This window comes from Homalodisca vitripennis, unplaced genomic scaffold, assembly GCF_021130785.1.
Source record: "Homalodisca vitripennis isolate AUS2020 unplaced genomic scaffold, UT_GWSS_2.1 ScUCBcl_2294;HRSCAF=6900, whole genome shotgun sequence".
Taxonomy (NCBI): domain Eukaryota; kingdom Metazoa; phylum Arthropoda; class Insecta; order Hemiptera; family Cicadellidae; genus Homalodisca; species Homalodisca vitripennis.
Window position 1 is genome coordinate 32,083 of NW_025778408.1, and position 18,218 is coordinate 50,300.

The window sequence follows — 18,218 nt, forward strand, 5'->3', positions numbered from 1 at the left end:
AATGATCCTGTTGCATTCTGTTTCAATTACCTTGTCAATGTCGATGGGTTTACGGTCGAGTCGTGAGATGTAGAGAGGTCTTGGACGATTGGATAGAGGCTCCTTCCCTCCTATGTTCTGTAAAACGTTAAAGAGGTTGAAAGAAGTTTATTTCATCACCAGCCAAGTTGTAACTTGGAACCTCTTTATAATATTTAAACTGAAGACAAAGGGCTTAAAGGTGAGTTATGAATTACCATTAATGGCTGAGGAGGAAGACTGCTTGCAAGGGCAAGATTAATCCAGTTGTCACCCAGCCAAGTTGTAACTTGGAACCTCTTTATAATATTTAACCTGAAGACAAAGAGCTTAAAGGTGAGTTATTAATTACCATTAATGGCCGAGGAGGAAGACTGCTTGCAAGGGCAAGATTAATCCAGTTGTCACCCAGCCAAGTTGTAACTTGGAACCTCTTTATAATATTTAACCTGAAGACAAAGGGCTTAAAGGTGAGTTCTGAACCACCATCAATGGCCAAAGGGGCAGACTAATCCAAGGGCAAGATTAATCCAATTGTCTAAGAAACCGCACTTATTATTGGTTGACTCGGCTACCTTAATAAACTCACAATACCAGGTCATTATTACCACACAACAGCAGTGAAATGTTACATTTATTAATGTCTTTTGAACCTATTATTTAATAATATTGAAGGCAATACCATTCATAACTTATTTGATTTACAACAAGCTAAATAAAACTAGGGCTAAATTAGAATTTAACGTTTATGGAAAAACAACTATAAACAATACTCATTCTCTATTAGCCATCTGTAATGATAAAAATATGACTATATGTATACAAAAAATACACTTCTCCCTTCCTAGCTTTTTGGATTTATAATAGGCTAAAACTAGAAATAAATTAAATTTTAAGAATTAATTACAAAACTGCTACATTCATTATAGACTACACCATCTTTAGTAACCAAAATAAGGGTGCGTAGGACAGATACACTGCTTTATAGCCCTCCTACTGAATCCTAACTGTTATGAGCAGAAAGTTACAATACATTAGTTACAATACGGAGAATATAAAACAGATTAACACAGTCATCACTTTATAAATACAATAATTCTTTTGTTGAAAGCAAAAAGTGTAACTACCAAATTGTTAACATAACAAAGCTAGATTTAGTGAGTGACAGTATTGTTAATATTTTAATTAAATACAACCCCATGTTCCTAATTAATTAATATGTCATGATGACCACCATTTTCACTGCTAATTATAGTTCATGTAAATATTCTCATAAATCCCAGTACTGAATTAATATGAAACGAGTTTTTATACTGCTAGTGGTTAATAATACATCTGTATCTTTTATAAAATATTAACATGAAGTTATCTGCCATTTAAAACGAAGTTTATACTATTAAATTAGAAAAAAACTACGATGATATGTTGAAAATTGATGATAATATTTTTAATAATCCAGATACAGTCAAAGTATCACATCTTCCAACCAAATCCGACTGCACATTCAAAGATTCCAATAAAGTTTCATATGTCCAATTAACAACAAAGAAGAGATAACTATATTATTATGTATAATATATTCTTAATGTACATTTTCTCATGATCAGTGTTTTACTAAATCTGATCAATTTGACTACAAAATTAATAATACAAAACATCTGGTTTTCCGGACGTTATTATTTCACAGGACTTCTTTAACCATTCAGAAATCCAACGTTAGTACCCAAAAGGTAAACAAAAGTTTATTTAACGTTAACATTTCTACATTATAAAAGGTTATCATCTTCTTCAAGACTGATGACTTGTTGAGTAAATCTTTTTTACAATACAATAAAGAAAAATGCAATAAAAAATAACAACCCACATTTTTAATCATTACTTTTTCATCAAAACAACTCTATATGCATTGTAATAAAAGTTTTAATTACGACATTACTGCAAAATGTGTTGGAATAATTTATCATAAAGACACCATTTAATTCTACAAATGTGGTAAGTAAGTTAGCCTTCTAAAAGAGGAAATTATCAACCATTTCCTTCTAGTTATCACTTACTTCCTGAATACGTTATCCTGAGCACAAACCACAATGAACGGTTTATTCGTTTGTTTTTCTATTAAATATATTCATAGTATTTAAATATATACTGAGAGTTGTCTTTATTTTAGCCGTATAGGATCAAAGTTAAACCTCATGCCCTTAAATTACGAGCTTATTTTTGGTTGTAGGATTAACTTATTATTTGAATAAAGAAAAATGCAATTAAAAATAACAAACAAGTATAGACGATAAAAACTCCCTCACCCTTTTGCATACCACTCCGAAATTCATGATGTTTTAACATACACCTTACAGTTCGAACAGTGAATTTCAATGCTGTCAGGCCTTTAGTTAAAACAAATAATAGCACATAATTCACAGACGGTGGGGTTCTCAATTGATGGAGAAATTTTTAAAATGCATTAACAAATGTAAAAACAACTGATTTTTGCCGTAATGACATCTGTGGCTTTCCAACACGTGTAGGTAGACAGTACACTTTGCAGATCACCGACCGCAGTGATACAGCAGTAAAATGGTACTTACAAAACTACACATTGTTTCTTATGATACATAGTGTGCACTGCAATATAAGCCAGACAGAAAAATCTTCAGTCGAAATAGGAAAACGTTTAATTTGTAATTGTAACCAACTATAAATTGAGGCGGTAGCTGCTAGAAGGGCCTATCTCAAAAAACCATGTTTTGAGAAAACTGCATTTAAATGTTTACTATTGGATAAAAGCCATTTATTTTGATAAGTTATTCACTTATTAAATTTTTTATTTTACAAACAGATTTCTTTTTTATATTTCCAGAGTGTAACTGAGTTTAATTACTTTTATTAACCCTACTACCAGCAGAAATAAATTACATTACACTCCGTTTTCTTATCCTGTAATGTCATGCAACTACTCAAGTATGAATCTTGACCACTTTTACCCAAAGGATTTCCGTAAAATTGGTTAAAATATCAAGTTGTTCATCAAATTAGAACTTTTTGTAGCACTCATCCCTTTTGCAACAAGATTGAACTGTATTATTAACTTTCAGAGGAACATCTTTTCCCGAAGTGGAAGTATAACCTAGGCCCGACTGTTCAGTGCTAACTACTTTTCTCTTTACACCTTTTGAGTTAGATTTCAAAAGAAGTTCACCACTCATTTCTTCAGTATCTAACACCAATCTAAATAAAACACTCAAATACTACTTGTAAGCTACACAATCACAATACAAAACAACAAGAAGTGAGGTTATATTGTACAGAAAACACAAACACACAGCCAGCTGATGCCACCATTTGTCTATGCTAGAAGGGCCTCTCGACACATAGACGTTTAAATAGGTTTATCTTGACAACAAAGAGGAATATTTGAATGAGTGAGATGGAGGTTATACTTAAACATATGGAGAAAAAATATAAGCGATCGCAAAAAGGGCCCATCTCGAGATAGGCCCTTCTACCAGCTACCGCCTCAATTATGGATCAAGAACCAAATCGATGAAATGAGACCGACGGTTACTAATCACCAATGTGTTAATTTCTGAGTATAACTGTAGTTTGTAACTGATAAACTTCTCCTACATGTTGAAAACAAATTTGAAAGATCTGAGGCAACCACTAACCATGTGTGAGACGTTGCCACGGATGACGTTGATACAGTTGCAGTAATCTGCAACTGCAGAGAGATGTTCTATCCTGGACAGTGGTCGTGGCAAGGCACCTCTGGCAACACATTTAGTTCACATTAACTTTCTTACAAGAACAAGGGGCTGAGGAAACTTCTCACTACACTTAAAACTATAAATAAGATCTTCTACCCAGCTTTTGGAAAGTGACAGGACATTCAAGATAGCTAAGGATGGGGAATTGGGATTGTCTTCTGTTGAGATGGAGATCCCATGGTTTGAAGTTTGTTTTTGACAATGGAAGGATTGTGAAGGAAACAGGATGTATCCTGACTTTGAAAGTTACCCGAAATGTGCTTAGTCATAGTTACAACCAGATATTTATGCCTTCTCAATAAGTTACAATATAATAGCATCATTGAATTCCTTTTGTAAATTTTATAAACAATATATTTTTAATTCTGTTTTTCATTAACTTACAATAATTACTAGCGGTAATAAATGTAGCCAAAGACTGTAAATTCAGAAAGGTATTTGAGGTAATATTAAATGTTTTATATAACATTTACCAGATATTTAAATTTAAAATGTACAAGTCCAACATATACCCTAATCTTCTAATTAAAATTTTTCTATTTATTTTAACCATATAAGGCGATGATGATGGTAGAGGGGAGCTGTGGCCAAATGTCAGTGTGGAGGCATATAGGTTGAGAACCCTGCTATATACCATTCCTCTTTTAAGAATTAAGCGTGCAAGAGTTGTCACCATTATCAACCTTACTTGGGTGATATACAACAGCTGGTGGGAGTATATAGCCTACTTTTTGTTTAAAACTTTCCCTTTTCAAACTTATTCAAATATATCCACTAGTCATAGTTTAATATTAATAATCCGTCTGTCTTAACCTCAACCTGTACATTTTCATTCCTCACATTCTTTGATTATTTTTAAAACCAAAAACATAAACCAGACAGAATGGAACAAACATATGATGTATAATACCCACTCGCCAAGTCTGCGGATAGCCAAGAAGTGAGCCAATCGTATGAAGCAATAGCCAGACATGTATGCGTCCCAGGCTGCTTCGTGAACATGATTCTCCACATCTGTGGAAGAACCACACAACAGTATGAATCAAACTAAAATCGTAGGAATGTTACCAAATAAACTGAAAGTAGTACAAGAAGCATAAGTTTCTACATCAAAAACACATAAATGTGTAAAAATGTTTATAAATTGTTACAAAACTGTAAACATAACTATATTTGGTATCATTGTTTTACAATAAATAATAGAACACTATAATAATATCTCACAATTTAAATGGCGATTATGTAACTATAAACTTAATTAACTTTTAATAATACATTTATTTTGTATCTCATAAGTTTATTTTTATAACACATCGGAGGTTATAAAAGCCCTTATTTACATGTACATACATACATATATTTATGCAGATTCTTGTAAAATACCAACACTCACTCTCTATGTGCCCGCACTCACTCTCGTTGACCTTGATTGTGGGTGAAAAGGATGCAAGAGACAAACCCTTGTTGGTGCTGAAGTATGTGTACAGATGATCCAGACTGTTGGATGACCAGGTCTCTGAAGCAAATAATAAAGATGTAACAGAATAACAAAATTACCAACTGCTATTGCTGCTACTATAGCAACTTTTATTGCTAAAAATGTAGCCTATAATTAATTGATTGAATTAAACAAGGTAGTAATTGGCTACGCCATACACCACATGTCACATTATAAGCTTCACTTAGGTTGCATGCACACTTTGAAGCCTATAACTCACTTAATTTGGATACATGTGTTATTTTATTCAGCAATTTTCTCATTGCCATCATCGTTACCCATAAGACAAATTTTAAAATGTTCGCTAACGCTGAACAAAATCCCATTGAATGACACGCACTATTATTGAACTCCATGTTGTTTATATCAAAACGAAACTTCACGCAAAGTCTCAATTCTAACGATCAGTTCATTCTTGAAAAAAATGCAGACACATAGACGGATAGACAGACAGACAGAAATGAAATTTTTCAGCCCCTCAAGTGAAAGGCTTCGCTAATACTCAACCAACAACGGTCTGACATTGAATTATAGAAGCACAATCAAAATATTGCACAATATTAGCTTACACAACATATTGTGAAAAATTCCTCAATTAAAAATAAATAGTGTAATTAATTAATTTTATACTACATTTGTTATCATGAATTATTCATTACTCAAAATCCCCATGCCCCAAGGAAGCGAGAGAGTTCAATATAAAGACAACACTCAATGAATCGAAATAATATTCCAATTTGTTGTAGTTTTTTTTAAAAAGAAACAACCTTGTATTTTCTTTCATTAGTGTACAAAAAATTCCTTGAGAGATGGTTACTCACCTTGTTTTTTTAATAGTTGGCGAACTTGATAACTAATAAACTTGGTGTCGTGGATGGACGGGAACAAAATGTTGATTTTTTTCTTGAATGCCTCATAGGTACCTGTAAATTTTCATTGATTAAATACATTTTCCCAAACAGTAAAACATTCCTTAACTTATTTTCAAACACTGAGATGTACAAATTAATAAAAGGCTGAAGTTTGGCGTTAACTCTTTTAATATCAACAGCCGGGTTACCGGACGTTTTAAAAACATACATAAAGTGCTGTTTTTAGGAATATAGGGTAAAAACATAGCTGATCTATCAGTAACAATGATGAAAGTTTACAATGAAATTGGCCGAGTTTGTCATAGCCGAGACGCTGTTTTCATAGTTGTCAGTCAGCTGTTTCAGCAAATGCTCTGATAGAACGTTGTGGTTATTTTTACGTTTTTATATAATTGTAATATAACCAAATAGAGTGTATGTGTAATTTAGGCGAGTAGTGAAGTATTATGAATCATTCAAGGTCCCACTGAATGAAAATACTCTTAGATGAGTGGTGGAGGATGAGTACCTAAAAAGCAACTTTGTAACTTATATTTATTTTATTCTGTAAATATTTATAAATAGCCGAAATCATGATAGGCCTATTCTTTTTTGTTCTGTTCTACAGTGTTATATATTTATTATAATGGCTATCACTCATAAGAAAAGTAGTAAAATCAGTAAAGGAAATGGACATTTGCTAATCAAGATATATATTATATATATAAAAGTGAGGAAAGCTAAAAAAATGCTACAGTATTTTAATTTTTAGTGATAATTTGATAAACATTTGTGGATATGTTTAAAATAAAGTGTTCTTTTAGTGTGCTTGACTTTCTTGAGTGTGATAATTTTTTGGGTACTAATTTTAATGTCAAAGCTAAAAGTTGAGGACAAACACATTTTTTAAATTTTATTGTTGTTATTTTTTGTTTTTCTCGTAGTATAAGTTTTTAGAGTATATTTAGTGTTAATATACACATTTTTATAACAAAAAACAAATATTATAAACATTCACCAATAAATAACAAAAGTTATGACATTTTATAATAATGGTATTATAATTAAAAAAATGCTTGATTTAGATTCCAACACTGTTATCCTGTATCAAAACACAATTTTGATTGTAACTTTCACTGTTTGTAGCTATAAATATTAAGAACTTCTCAATGCTCAAGTACAAAATAAATCACAGTGTTCACCTAAGTTGACTATAACAATGTTTGTTGGGTTGTTAACAGGGAGGATAAACCTTATTTACTCAAACGTTTGAAGTGGTGAAGTTAGCAGCAGTCCTTCTTCCATAACCAAATAGCCTGTGTTAATGTCTGTCTGGCTGTTTAGATAAGCTCTGTCAGCTATTCTGCTCAAAGAATGAACATGGCTAATGATGTAGAGACTGACCAACTTTGATGTACACCACCTTTCGTTGTTTGTGGTAAAAAGTTTAATGGTTGAAAAATTCATCATCTATCATGAGTAGTTTGTAGTTTTGCATTATTAGTAACCGTATTGTTACAAAGGCCCTTGAGGCTAAAGTGCATGGCAGTAGGCAACTCCTTAGAAGAAGAAGAAGAAGAACACTGAAGTGAATCCATAGAGGTTTTCAGTAGGCCTTACCTATTCAATGACAGAAACTACTTAATTTGTACATCTGGTAGTACAGAATCATCAGATCAGCAACCATTAATGGGTTGTGGCCGATGAAAGGTTTCTTTTCAGTGATACAAACAGCAAGAACTCCTTAGCTAGCTCGAGGAAATTGTCTATCATTGTTGAAATGTGGAGCCTTACAGCCTGATCATCGACAGGAGAACTACTTACTGGGCAGAGGTTCGTACATCTGGTTGTACAGGATCATCAGATCCAACAGTAGGTTGTGGCCGATGATGGGCTTCTTCAGAGCTACTAATAGCTTGAACACTTTGGTGAACCCAAGGAGGTTGTGTATCAGTGAAGAGTCCAACTGACTGCCTTCGGACTCCTGTGCCTTCTGTATTTCCTCTGCACTCATTTTCTTCACCTGTACCTGCAAATCAGGAAGGCATTGATACATTCAGCCTTTATTTGTGGAAATCACATTAGGTGCTCAGGTACTGATCTTGGGGTAACCAGTTCTAAGTCTATCTCTCTGTCTTCCAATAATATGCAATTTGATACCTATATATTTGCAATATTATTTATTTATACCTCAAGGTCTCAAAACTCATGGGTGAAATGAAACAATTAATTGGTACATAGAATGATTGATGCCCAATGTAGTCTTGTTACCTTCCAATATTAATAGATTCTCAGAAAGGGTTATTAATTAATAGCCATACAAAAGCAATACTAGGACATTTACTACTTAACTTGGAGTCAGAACTACATAATTACTGGTCTGGTTGTGTATTTTGTGTATCTATACAAACCTAATTCTTATGTTGGCTGTATCCGATTATGTTCCTAATCATGTAGACTGGGTTTAAAACTATGAATGGGATGATTTAAAAAGGTATTATCTCAGCTAAGGGTGGTTTGACATTTCATAGCCGCTCCTATAATAACCAGATTTGCTTTAATGGTCACAAAACAAAACCACTTAGCATACCAAGTCCTTGGTTTATGGTTAAAAATGGCAAAAAGCCTGCAGGTATCTGTATCCAATTCAAAATCAAGATTCAAGACCAAATTTTGGTATTGGAATTGAATTTTTTTGGTATTATTTTGTTCCTAATAAAAATGTGGTAAAATATTTATTAACACGCTATATTATTATTTTATAGTAACAAATAACACAGAAATCAAAGTAAAAAATACAATTTTTGTATTGGAATCAGAAAAAAATGTTTTTTGGAATTTGGTATTTAAAACAATGGCATCGAAATTAGATGGGGCTTGGCTACACAGAAGATTAATCCCACAAAGCTATTGGACTGAGTATGATGAATTGAAAGCTTTCTATTGGTAACGCATCTAACAATGTCGATGATGATTGTGTCAGTATTTGATGGTATGGGAGAAGGGATGCATTGGACAGACGACATACTCCTTTCAAATGTACCATACCGTTAAAACTACTAGTATTAATACACAGCAGCTAGTGGAGTGTAAATTATTGTTCAAGTAATAAGTTAGAAAAAATTTACAATAAAATTAATTTTACATGTAAGTCAGCCATTTGAAATGTCAGAAGCTATATGAGCGAGTAGTGTACAACCAATTTGCCTCTTATCTAGAATCTAATAGTTTATTTGACAAGGAACAGCATGGTTTCCGATCTGGCAAGTCTGTGATTACAGCTGCAACTGATTTTGTGCAGTCAATAATTGAAAAATATTGATAAAAAGAAAAAAGTGGCTGCCATTTTCCTTGACCTGAGCCGAGCATTTGACAGTGTCTCACATCCTAAATTACTACAGATTTTGGAAAACCTCAATATTGATAAAAAAACAGCTGCTTGGTTCAAATCTTATTTAACAAACCGCAAGCAATATGTTGAGATAACAAAGCAAAATGGAAAACAAATCAACAAAATCCAATCAAGACAACAGTTCATAAAATATGGCGTCCCCCAAGGTTCCATTTTAGGCCCTTTGCTGTTTGTTTTGCTATCTGAAGGGATTGCCCAGTGTGGTCATGGGAAACGGGCAAATTTGTTTATATGCAGATGACACTAATCTTCTTGTAACAGAGGACAATATAAAACAGCTTGAATTATCATCTTTTCTTAATATTTCCAATCTTATTCAAAATATGGCCCAAAAAAAATTTATTAGTCAATTATGAAAAAACACACCTTATGCAATTTTTCACAAAACAAAATTCAAATAAAGAGACCAACCTTAAAATCCTAATAGAGAATCATGAACTGGATCAAACAGACAGCACAAAATTTCTAGGGTTGACGATTGACAAAAATTTAGACTGGACAAACCACGTAAATAGAATTTCATCCAAAATATCATCTGGATTATTTGCTCTGAGAAGAATGTCAAAGCTGAGCAATCTTAAAACATTGAAAACAATTTATTATTCACTCATTCATTCTCACATAAACTTTGGAATTAGCCTATACGGGGGGACAGTCAAAGCAAATCTCAATAGAATTCTGAAATTACAAAAACAGGCTGTCAGGATCATGTTAAATCTTAGATGGAGAGACTCAGTTAAAATTTATTTTGCTCAGCTACAAATTCCAACAGTATTTGCCTTATATATTACTGCCACAATCTTAACTGCAAAAGAATGTATTGAAATATCAGATTATCCTACTCAAAAATACAATACCAGGAATTCCAGATATAGAATAATTGGGCATCATAATCTTGAGTTCTATAAAAAAAGCCCAACCTACGTGGGACTAAAATTTCTTCAAAGATTACCTTGCCACATTAGATCGGAACAAACCTTGCCAAAATTTAAGAAAAAATTAACAAGTTACCTGACAGCAAAGGCACTTTACTCAATAGAGGAATTTTATGAATCAGAGGGCCCATTAGTTAGTTCATTAATTTGAAGCTTATTTTTAATAATTTAAAGTTCTCTTTAATTTGTAATATGAACTTGCAGAAATATAATGTTTATAGATTAACCATTATATATTATGTATGGCTATTTTAAATTGGAAAATATACCCAGAATTCTAATTTGTTAATGTAAAGATTAGTCAATTATATTGTATATACAATGCTGACACTATTCATGTATAAAATGTATACAAATATGAATAAAGAGATTCTTATCTTATCTTCTTATCTTATAAAAATACGAACAAAGAAGTTTAACATACATACATGACGATCTATAGAATGCACAAAAACTGGTAAAAATTCGACACAGTATTACTCATAAGGATGAACTAACCTTGTCACGATGTGGGAAGGTCCAGACGTCCTTGAACCTGGTCCTGAGTTCCTTGTGTAGGAAGTAGATGAGGGAGTATTGTGTGTCATTAACAACAATGTCCATTGTATCTCCGAGTGCTGCAAGCGGCAGCCACTGCGCAACCCGCGAACATTCTGCCTGCAGCAGATCCTCATCCCGGTAAGACAAGGAGCGCTCCACATTGCTGAACATAGTCCCAGCACCCAGCTGCTTCCGGATCTCGTTCTCCTGGACCTCGCTCAGGAAGGGGACTCCTTCATACGCCACCTGTGTGACCATTGGTTCAGACTTAAAATGTTTTTTTTCGCCACTCGAGTCTATGTTTTAATGTAAGTGCTCATTCCAAATCATTCTACTAAGGTGGACATCACATACATGATACAAGAGGTTGTGTAATATCTCTTTTTAATTTCAGGTATTAGAATATTTGCTAGCCTTTTCGCTAAATTCTTACATTTTTACTACAAGCTTATTACTTTCATTATTTCAGTTGGTGCTGTCAGATAGTTATATAACATACCTAAACATTTCTTCCTCAAGTTGCTCAGAATGAAAACTTAAATGCTCCTGCAACTTAACTTAAGCTTGCTAGGGAATTGTATACAGGCTGTAAACATTGTTTGTACACTTGTGCCTACCTTGTTGAAATTGAAGTTGTGTGTCTGAAGAAACTCCCAAGATGTGACCTGACACAAGAACCGGTTGTCGACTGGGCCGAATGAGCAAGGAAAAGTGTAGAAACTGTAGATATCAGTTGTACAATTGTGCCTACCTTGTTGAAATTGAAGTTGTGTGCCTGCAGAAACTCCCAAGACATGGCTTGACACAAGAACCGGTTGTCAACAGGGTCGATTGAGCAGGTAAAAGTGTAGAAACTGTAGATATCAGTTGTACAATTGTGCCTACCTTGTTGAAATTGAAGTTGTGTGCCTGCAGAAACTCCCAAGATGTGGCTTGACACAAGAACCGGTTGTCAACAGGGCCGATTGAGCAGGGAAAAGTGTAGAAACTGTAGACATTAGTTGTACACTTGTGCCTACCTTGTTGAAATTGAAGTTGTGTGCCTGCAGAAACTCCCAAGATGTGGCTTGACACAAGAACCGGTTGTCAATTGGGCCGAATGAGCAAGGAAAAGTGTAGAAACTGTAGACGTCCGCTGTGTACTTATTGTCATCCCTGCTGTAATGGAATATGGCAAGACCAAACTGGAAGATGGTGAACTGTTCGATGCTACACTTAAGCTTCAAGTAACGGTCTGCACTTGTATCAAATAGACTAGAACAGAAAATCAAGGCCATAATTCAAATTATAACCAGCATTAGTAAACATTAATAAATGATCTCACTTTGTTATTGTTATGCTTAAAAGAGTAACTGTCATTTCAAATTAATTTTATTCAGAGGCAGAGACTATCTTTTTTCTCTTTAAATAAAAATTTGAAGTTAATTTAACTCTTAATTTATCCTTAAATAGAGTTTTCCTAAAAAAAGGTTCTTTATCCTTAACATTCTTGAACACTCCTATAATCACCGGAAAATACGTAAAGAATGTGTAATATCCAGCAATGTAAAATTTAATGTGGCCACTAGTTTTTCAGGTCTCTCTAATTATATTTTCTTTATGAAATATTTTCTCTTCATAACCTTTAAATATATAGTTAAACTTTGAGTCCGGCAGTCTCAGAGATTTAACTATTCTAGTTTAATGAAGATTAAAAATCATGCTTCAACTCTTGACATAGCTACAAACTGGGGCGATACGGTGATATAGGTTACATATTTTTATAAAACTTACTTCAACCACACCCAATGCTCCAAATATAAAACATTATATTATTCTAACTTTAAAGGAACAAGGAACATTTATTTTGTATTTACCTTTATTGTATGAGTTGTAATATTAGAATGCTTTGAAAACTAAGTAAAATTATGTAGAACAAAACTTTACCTCCAAATTTTATTTTATATGTAACTTGTAGTTGATATTTAGACTAAGAAACAAATCTAATTCAAATGTTTTATATACCGGGAAATATTTGACAGGTATGTATTTTTTTCAATTCACTCTTCTGACAAGGGGTATTTCACAGGATTCCGGGCCCAATTAGCAAATTTGCAGTGTTTAAACTAAAAGTTTACATTTCATTTACTATACTAACATAATTTACAAATTTTCACCCCCACTGAATTAAGTTTCATACTTGACTAAAAATATTACTACAATATATAGAATGTAATCGAAAATATATGCTGATTTCAGAAATATACAGGTTGTATGTGAGTTAAAATATGTATTTATAAACACCAGTATTTATGTAGCCTACGTTTCAACCATATTTCTGTTTTGGGGTGGTTGTTATATTATTTATGTAATGTAATTAGTCTATGTCTTGTAAACTAATATTCAACAAATAATTGACTGAAATCCATTCCAAAACTTCCCAAAAATACATGAAAAGAGTTTTGCAACAGATTGTGATATTTGAAACAGCTGCCAGCTGACTGAAGACCCATAGAAGAAAGTAAAAATAATGCAAAACCCTTTTTTTCTATGGAACCATACAAATGTTCACCAATTTCAATTTTACATATAATATACTGATACATTCAAACCATAAATCAAGAAAAAAAAAAATAATATTGACAAGTTATACTACAGGACTAGAGGTTTTGACTCTGAAAAAGAACCGACACTTACAAGAACAGTGTAAACAACGTTCACAAAAATATTATATGAGAATGAAGGATTTCAGATGTTTTGAAACAAATGTTTTTGTTGAGAAAGTAGTTCTGGAAGCAGTGATGAGCTATTGTTATTTCCATAGGAACTTTTCTGTGCCTAGGAAATATCTCCATTATTACAAATCCTCGAAACGGGTAAACAAAAGCATCAAACCAACGTTTGTATTGCAGCTTTATATATTTTTAAAGTAACTTAAAATACTAAACATCATTATTCAATAACTTATGTATAAATGTTATTTCCATTATGAAAATTTGTAATTGAGAAGATGCAAAAATGCTAGTAAATGGTCACTAACCATTGATGAAACATTTTTAAACATTTATCGGTTTTACAGATCAAGGGTTAAACATTATCTATGTGGAACTAACTTACTGAGGAGTTGTCAATAATATTGAATTATAATATACTTAAAAAATTCTCTTTGTTAACTTGTTTTCATTACAAGAAATGTTACTTAAATAATAATATATTTACTTAAAAATATAATTTTATAGCAGGAACATGTTTTACCTCTTCTATTATGACTTTCATCTCCTTTAGTAGTAGGACAAATAGGGTGTGAGAAGGGAACCAACAAATGATTTTCATGTTCCTAAATTCACATTATATTTTAACATTGAATAATATACAGGACAACATAGCGAAGTGAAACCTGAAGCGGTTAAGCTCTTACCTGTTCTTCAACTTTGAATGAGAGACCAAACCGCTGAATTCAGAGTCAATGGCAATAAAAGCACTTTTCTTCAGAGACTTCTCAATTTTAGGGTAGAGCTCTTGAAAGTTGGATTTGACTACTTCACACATTTTTGTACAGCGATTCCCTGAAAACAGTTTATCAATGTAGGAGTGGTAAAGGTTTAGAGAATACTTACCTTGTAGGCTACATAGAAAGGGGGTGTTTGGTTTTCAGTAGGCTAATAAAACAGTACACTCTAATATCTTTGAGACAGAATTATTTTAAGTGAAATTTACTTTAATTCTACCGATATTATCTTTAATTTCAATTATAATAGGTCTAGCAATGATTTCTTAGTGTTGAACTATACTCATTTAGCACCAAAGTATTATTTTTCTAACCTTCCTCATTCCTAAGTCTTGTATCCTATAGTAACCTTATAAACTCCCAAAACACCAGTTGTTATTTACTTACTAAAGTCACACATTTATAACAGTCTATTTATTATTTACAAAATCTATGCACTTATTCCTAATTTTTTACAGGAAGTGAGAGGGTACAAGCACTTGTGCTGCTCCCATTAAAATAAAAATATACAATAACGTAAGCAAGGAAGAGGTAATTTAAAGCCTATGTTCACTACACCCAAAGGCTGTGAAGTAAACTTACACCTTCTTCAGGAGGGTTCTATGACTTCTATGACTCCTCCCCCATTTTTAGTGGTCTGAAATTTACCAAATTTCCAAATTTTTTAAAATTTGTGTTTCAATATCTATTTTCTAGAAACTCTACCAAAAATATTCATCCATCTTACATATTTTTGGGGGTATGATTTACATGTATAGCAAACGTCGTTATAAAAGGTTAGAGCTAAAATTTTGTACATTATTACCACAACAGGATCACACTTAAACATACAATTCAACATTCACACTTCTTTCATCCATTTGCCAATTTTCCACCTACAGCGCTAAAGTCGATCCCCTGATTGGGCCATCTTCCAATCAAATGCCAAAAATTATAAAATGCTTGTGATAAGCGTTTCAAAAGAGTTTTGATCATCTTGGGTGCTGCGGGGATTCTTTATCCAATTGGGCAGCTTGTTGGTGAAGTGAACACCTGCATGTGAGGGCAGATGTTCCAATCTAGATGTTCGATCTAGGTGTATTCCAAGGAATATTGCTGCAGGCTCCTTCAAGAATTGAATCTGACACCATGACAGCAAGGCCACATTCTGAGTCTTTAAGCCGCAGAGCAAAGTTCATGATGTTGATATGTTTGTCTTGAGATTGAGACCGTTAAAACGTCGAACACAATTATTATTGATTTCACCAAAAGTCAGTTCTTCCAAAAGAGATTTTGATTTTCCACTAAAACAGAGAGTCATGTCATCAGCATACTGTATGACTTTACCAAACAGTAGTGATGATCCAATGTCACTGACATATAAGAGAAACAGAATTGGATTGAGAATTGATCCCTGGGGAACCCCGTAGCTCAACCGGATTGGATTTGAAAGCTGAATTGAGATTTAGACAACATGAGTTCTGTCGCTTAGAAATGCTCTAAACCACATGTATGGCATGCCTTGGATGCTATGTGATTCCAGTTTTTTTGAGCAGAGTCAAATACTTAAATCGAGAAATGCGTCATAGGGTAATATTGCAATGTTTGGTACTTTGGGATTATACCGACCACACCAGTATGAAGAACACAAAAATATAAATTTATAGAAAACAAACATGATAGAACGAAAAAGCAACTGTTTTAATTACAAAATTACAAACATTTCCAGGTATTGTGATCGGTATTGTTGTCGCTGTTATCTTATCTTTCTCGAGAATCCCGATTAGGGCAGGGCGCGGCATCACATGATTTGCACGGTACATAATTGCCTTTCCATTACAATTCAATTTATATTTCTGATCAGCCCCTCTAGAATTTGATATTTTACTGATAGGTACTATCTCGAGGGATGTTTTTCTTTCGCCGATATCAGCGCGTTTTGAGTGTTTTTTCAATAAAGAGTTTAGTTTTAGTTTGGTAATGTTTGTTTTTGTTGAATTTTGTGTTTGGAGAAATGTAGAGGTAAAACACGGAAGTTATAACAAAGCGACGCACCAGCTGAACAGGCGGCGAGACTCTGCAATCACGTTATCTACTAGACCGCTCGACTTTGACCTCTGTCTGAGGGTGGGGAGGGGTTTGCGATAAGACAATTCCTGTTTTATATTGACAAAATATTGTTCTACGCTAATCTAGTAATCAGTAGAAGCAAAATGTCAAATAACGATTCATGTCTGGGTGTGGTCGGTATAATCCTGAAGTACCCAATGTTTTTAATCCCTTGACAACCAAGTCATCCAGATTCACAATCAGCATCTGTAGTTGACTTATCTTTCCTGAACCCAAACTGTTCACATTTCCTATGTAGTCGGGATCTGAAAACTCTCCTCACATTTCAATAAAAAGCTGCCATCAGGAATAGATAAAAAAAAGAATCTGGTGTTCCGTTGTTTGTACAGTTCAAAATGCTCACCTTCCCTTCAATATATATCCTGGAGTGCCTCAAATTTTTATTTATAAATGAAAAGAATTTTCAAAACTTTTTGCCTTTGACAACTAGGAAAACTAGAAACCATCACAAGTTAAACATACTGACCCATAAATCTGCCTTTTTTCAAAAACCACACCCTTTACAATTGTAGGGCCTATAAACTTTTTCAATAACCTTTCAGATACCTTAGGGAAAGAATGTAACACCACCATTTTATTGGAAATGCAAAAAATTTTGATGGAAACTTGTTCTTATAGTATTAAGGACTTTTTTTAAGTATGTTCAGTTAAGGAAAAAATGTGACGAATGCTAATGCATATTTGACTAGATTTAGTAGGAACAGAGTGGCCTCCTTCTCACCGACATCACTTCCTTTCGGGAAGCAGGAAACAAGAACAGATCGCCATAGTGACATGTGACTCTCACAGTTATTCAAATAAAGTCAGAATAAGTTCAGTTAGTTCTTTCTAATAATGTAGTTTTTTAGGTTCCCGATACGAAAAAACTGTTCCAAAAGTAGTGGCCTCTGGATAATACCAAAATACCTTGTAACATACCATACCATTTGTTATGTCAGGAATTTATAGTCTCCTCAAAGTAAGTTGGAGGGGATACAAATTTTCATTTGGTTTTCTATAAAATAAAGATTGAAACATATATTTTAGAATAAAATTGGACAGCTTCAAAAAAGAGATGTCACAGTTCCCTCTCCCAACGAATGGAGGGAATTGGAGACTAACATTTATTTTACTTATTTAGTAAACTTAAATTAAAGCTAGGTACACACTTGCAAAAGTTCAAAAACATTTTACCATGGGAAATGGGCTAACCCTCAGAGTCTGAAGGTCACCAATATTTGTTTTTTTTTCAATGCCAATTTTTGACCAATACAAGTTCAATTTCACTGGGTAGTAAAAAAAAAAAAAAAAAATCACCCAGTGTTTGATAGCATACCAGTTTTTTGATAGGCCAAACTTATTTTGGCTTCTGCTAAGCCCATATATATTATTTAATTATATGTTTGAGGTTTTGAAATAAGGCCAATTAATGTTTAACCTATCCAGCTGATTAATTCTGGAATCGATACCTAATATTCGCATCTCAAATCCTAGACTATCAATCAATATAAAATTGTCTGTAGTTTCGCAACAACAAACATATGTTTTAAATTAAAAAATGTGAATTTAATATTAACAGTGATCAAACAAAATTATTATAACCAAAATTAGGAAAACCGAAGACG

General features: G+C 33.2%; 1 protein-coding gene across 1 annotated transcript in view; it reads right to left on the reverse strand.

Moving 5' to 3' along the window:
* LOC124371938 (pre-piRNA 3'-exonuclease trimmer-like) overlaps positions 1 to 14,563 on the reverse strand; it is a gene marked incomplete at its 5' end in the record, with an annotated part of 35,808 nt that extends 21,245 nt beyond the window's left edge. Inside the window, 9 exon segments of the mRNA XM_046830308.1 lie at positions 31 to 117; positions 3,684 to 3,783; positions 4,697 to 4,796; positions 5,176 to 5,298; positions 6,102 to 6,203; positions 7,956 to 8,160; positions 10,977 to 11,264; positions 12,038 to 12,272; positions 14,416 to 14,563. Of these exon segments, the coding sequence (XP_046686264.1) occupies positions 31 to 117; positions 3,684 to 3,783; positions 4,697 to 4,796; positions 5,176 to 5,298; positions 6,102 to 6,203; positions 7,956 to 8,160; positions 10,977 to 11,264; positions 12,038 to 12,272; positions 14,416 to 14,546 (1,371 nt within the window).
* Positions 14,564 to 18,218: the final 3,655 nt, after the last annotated feature.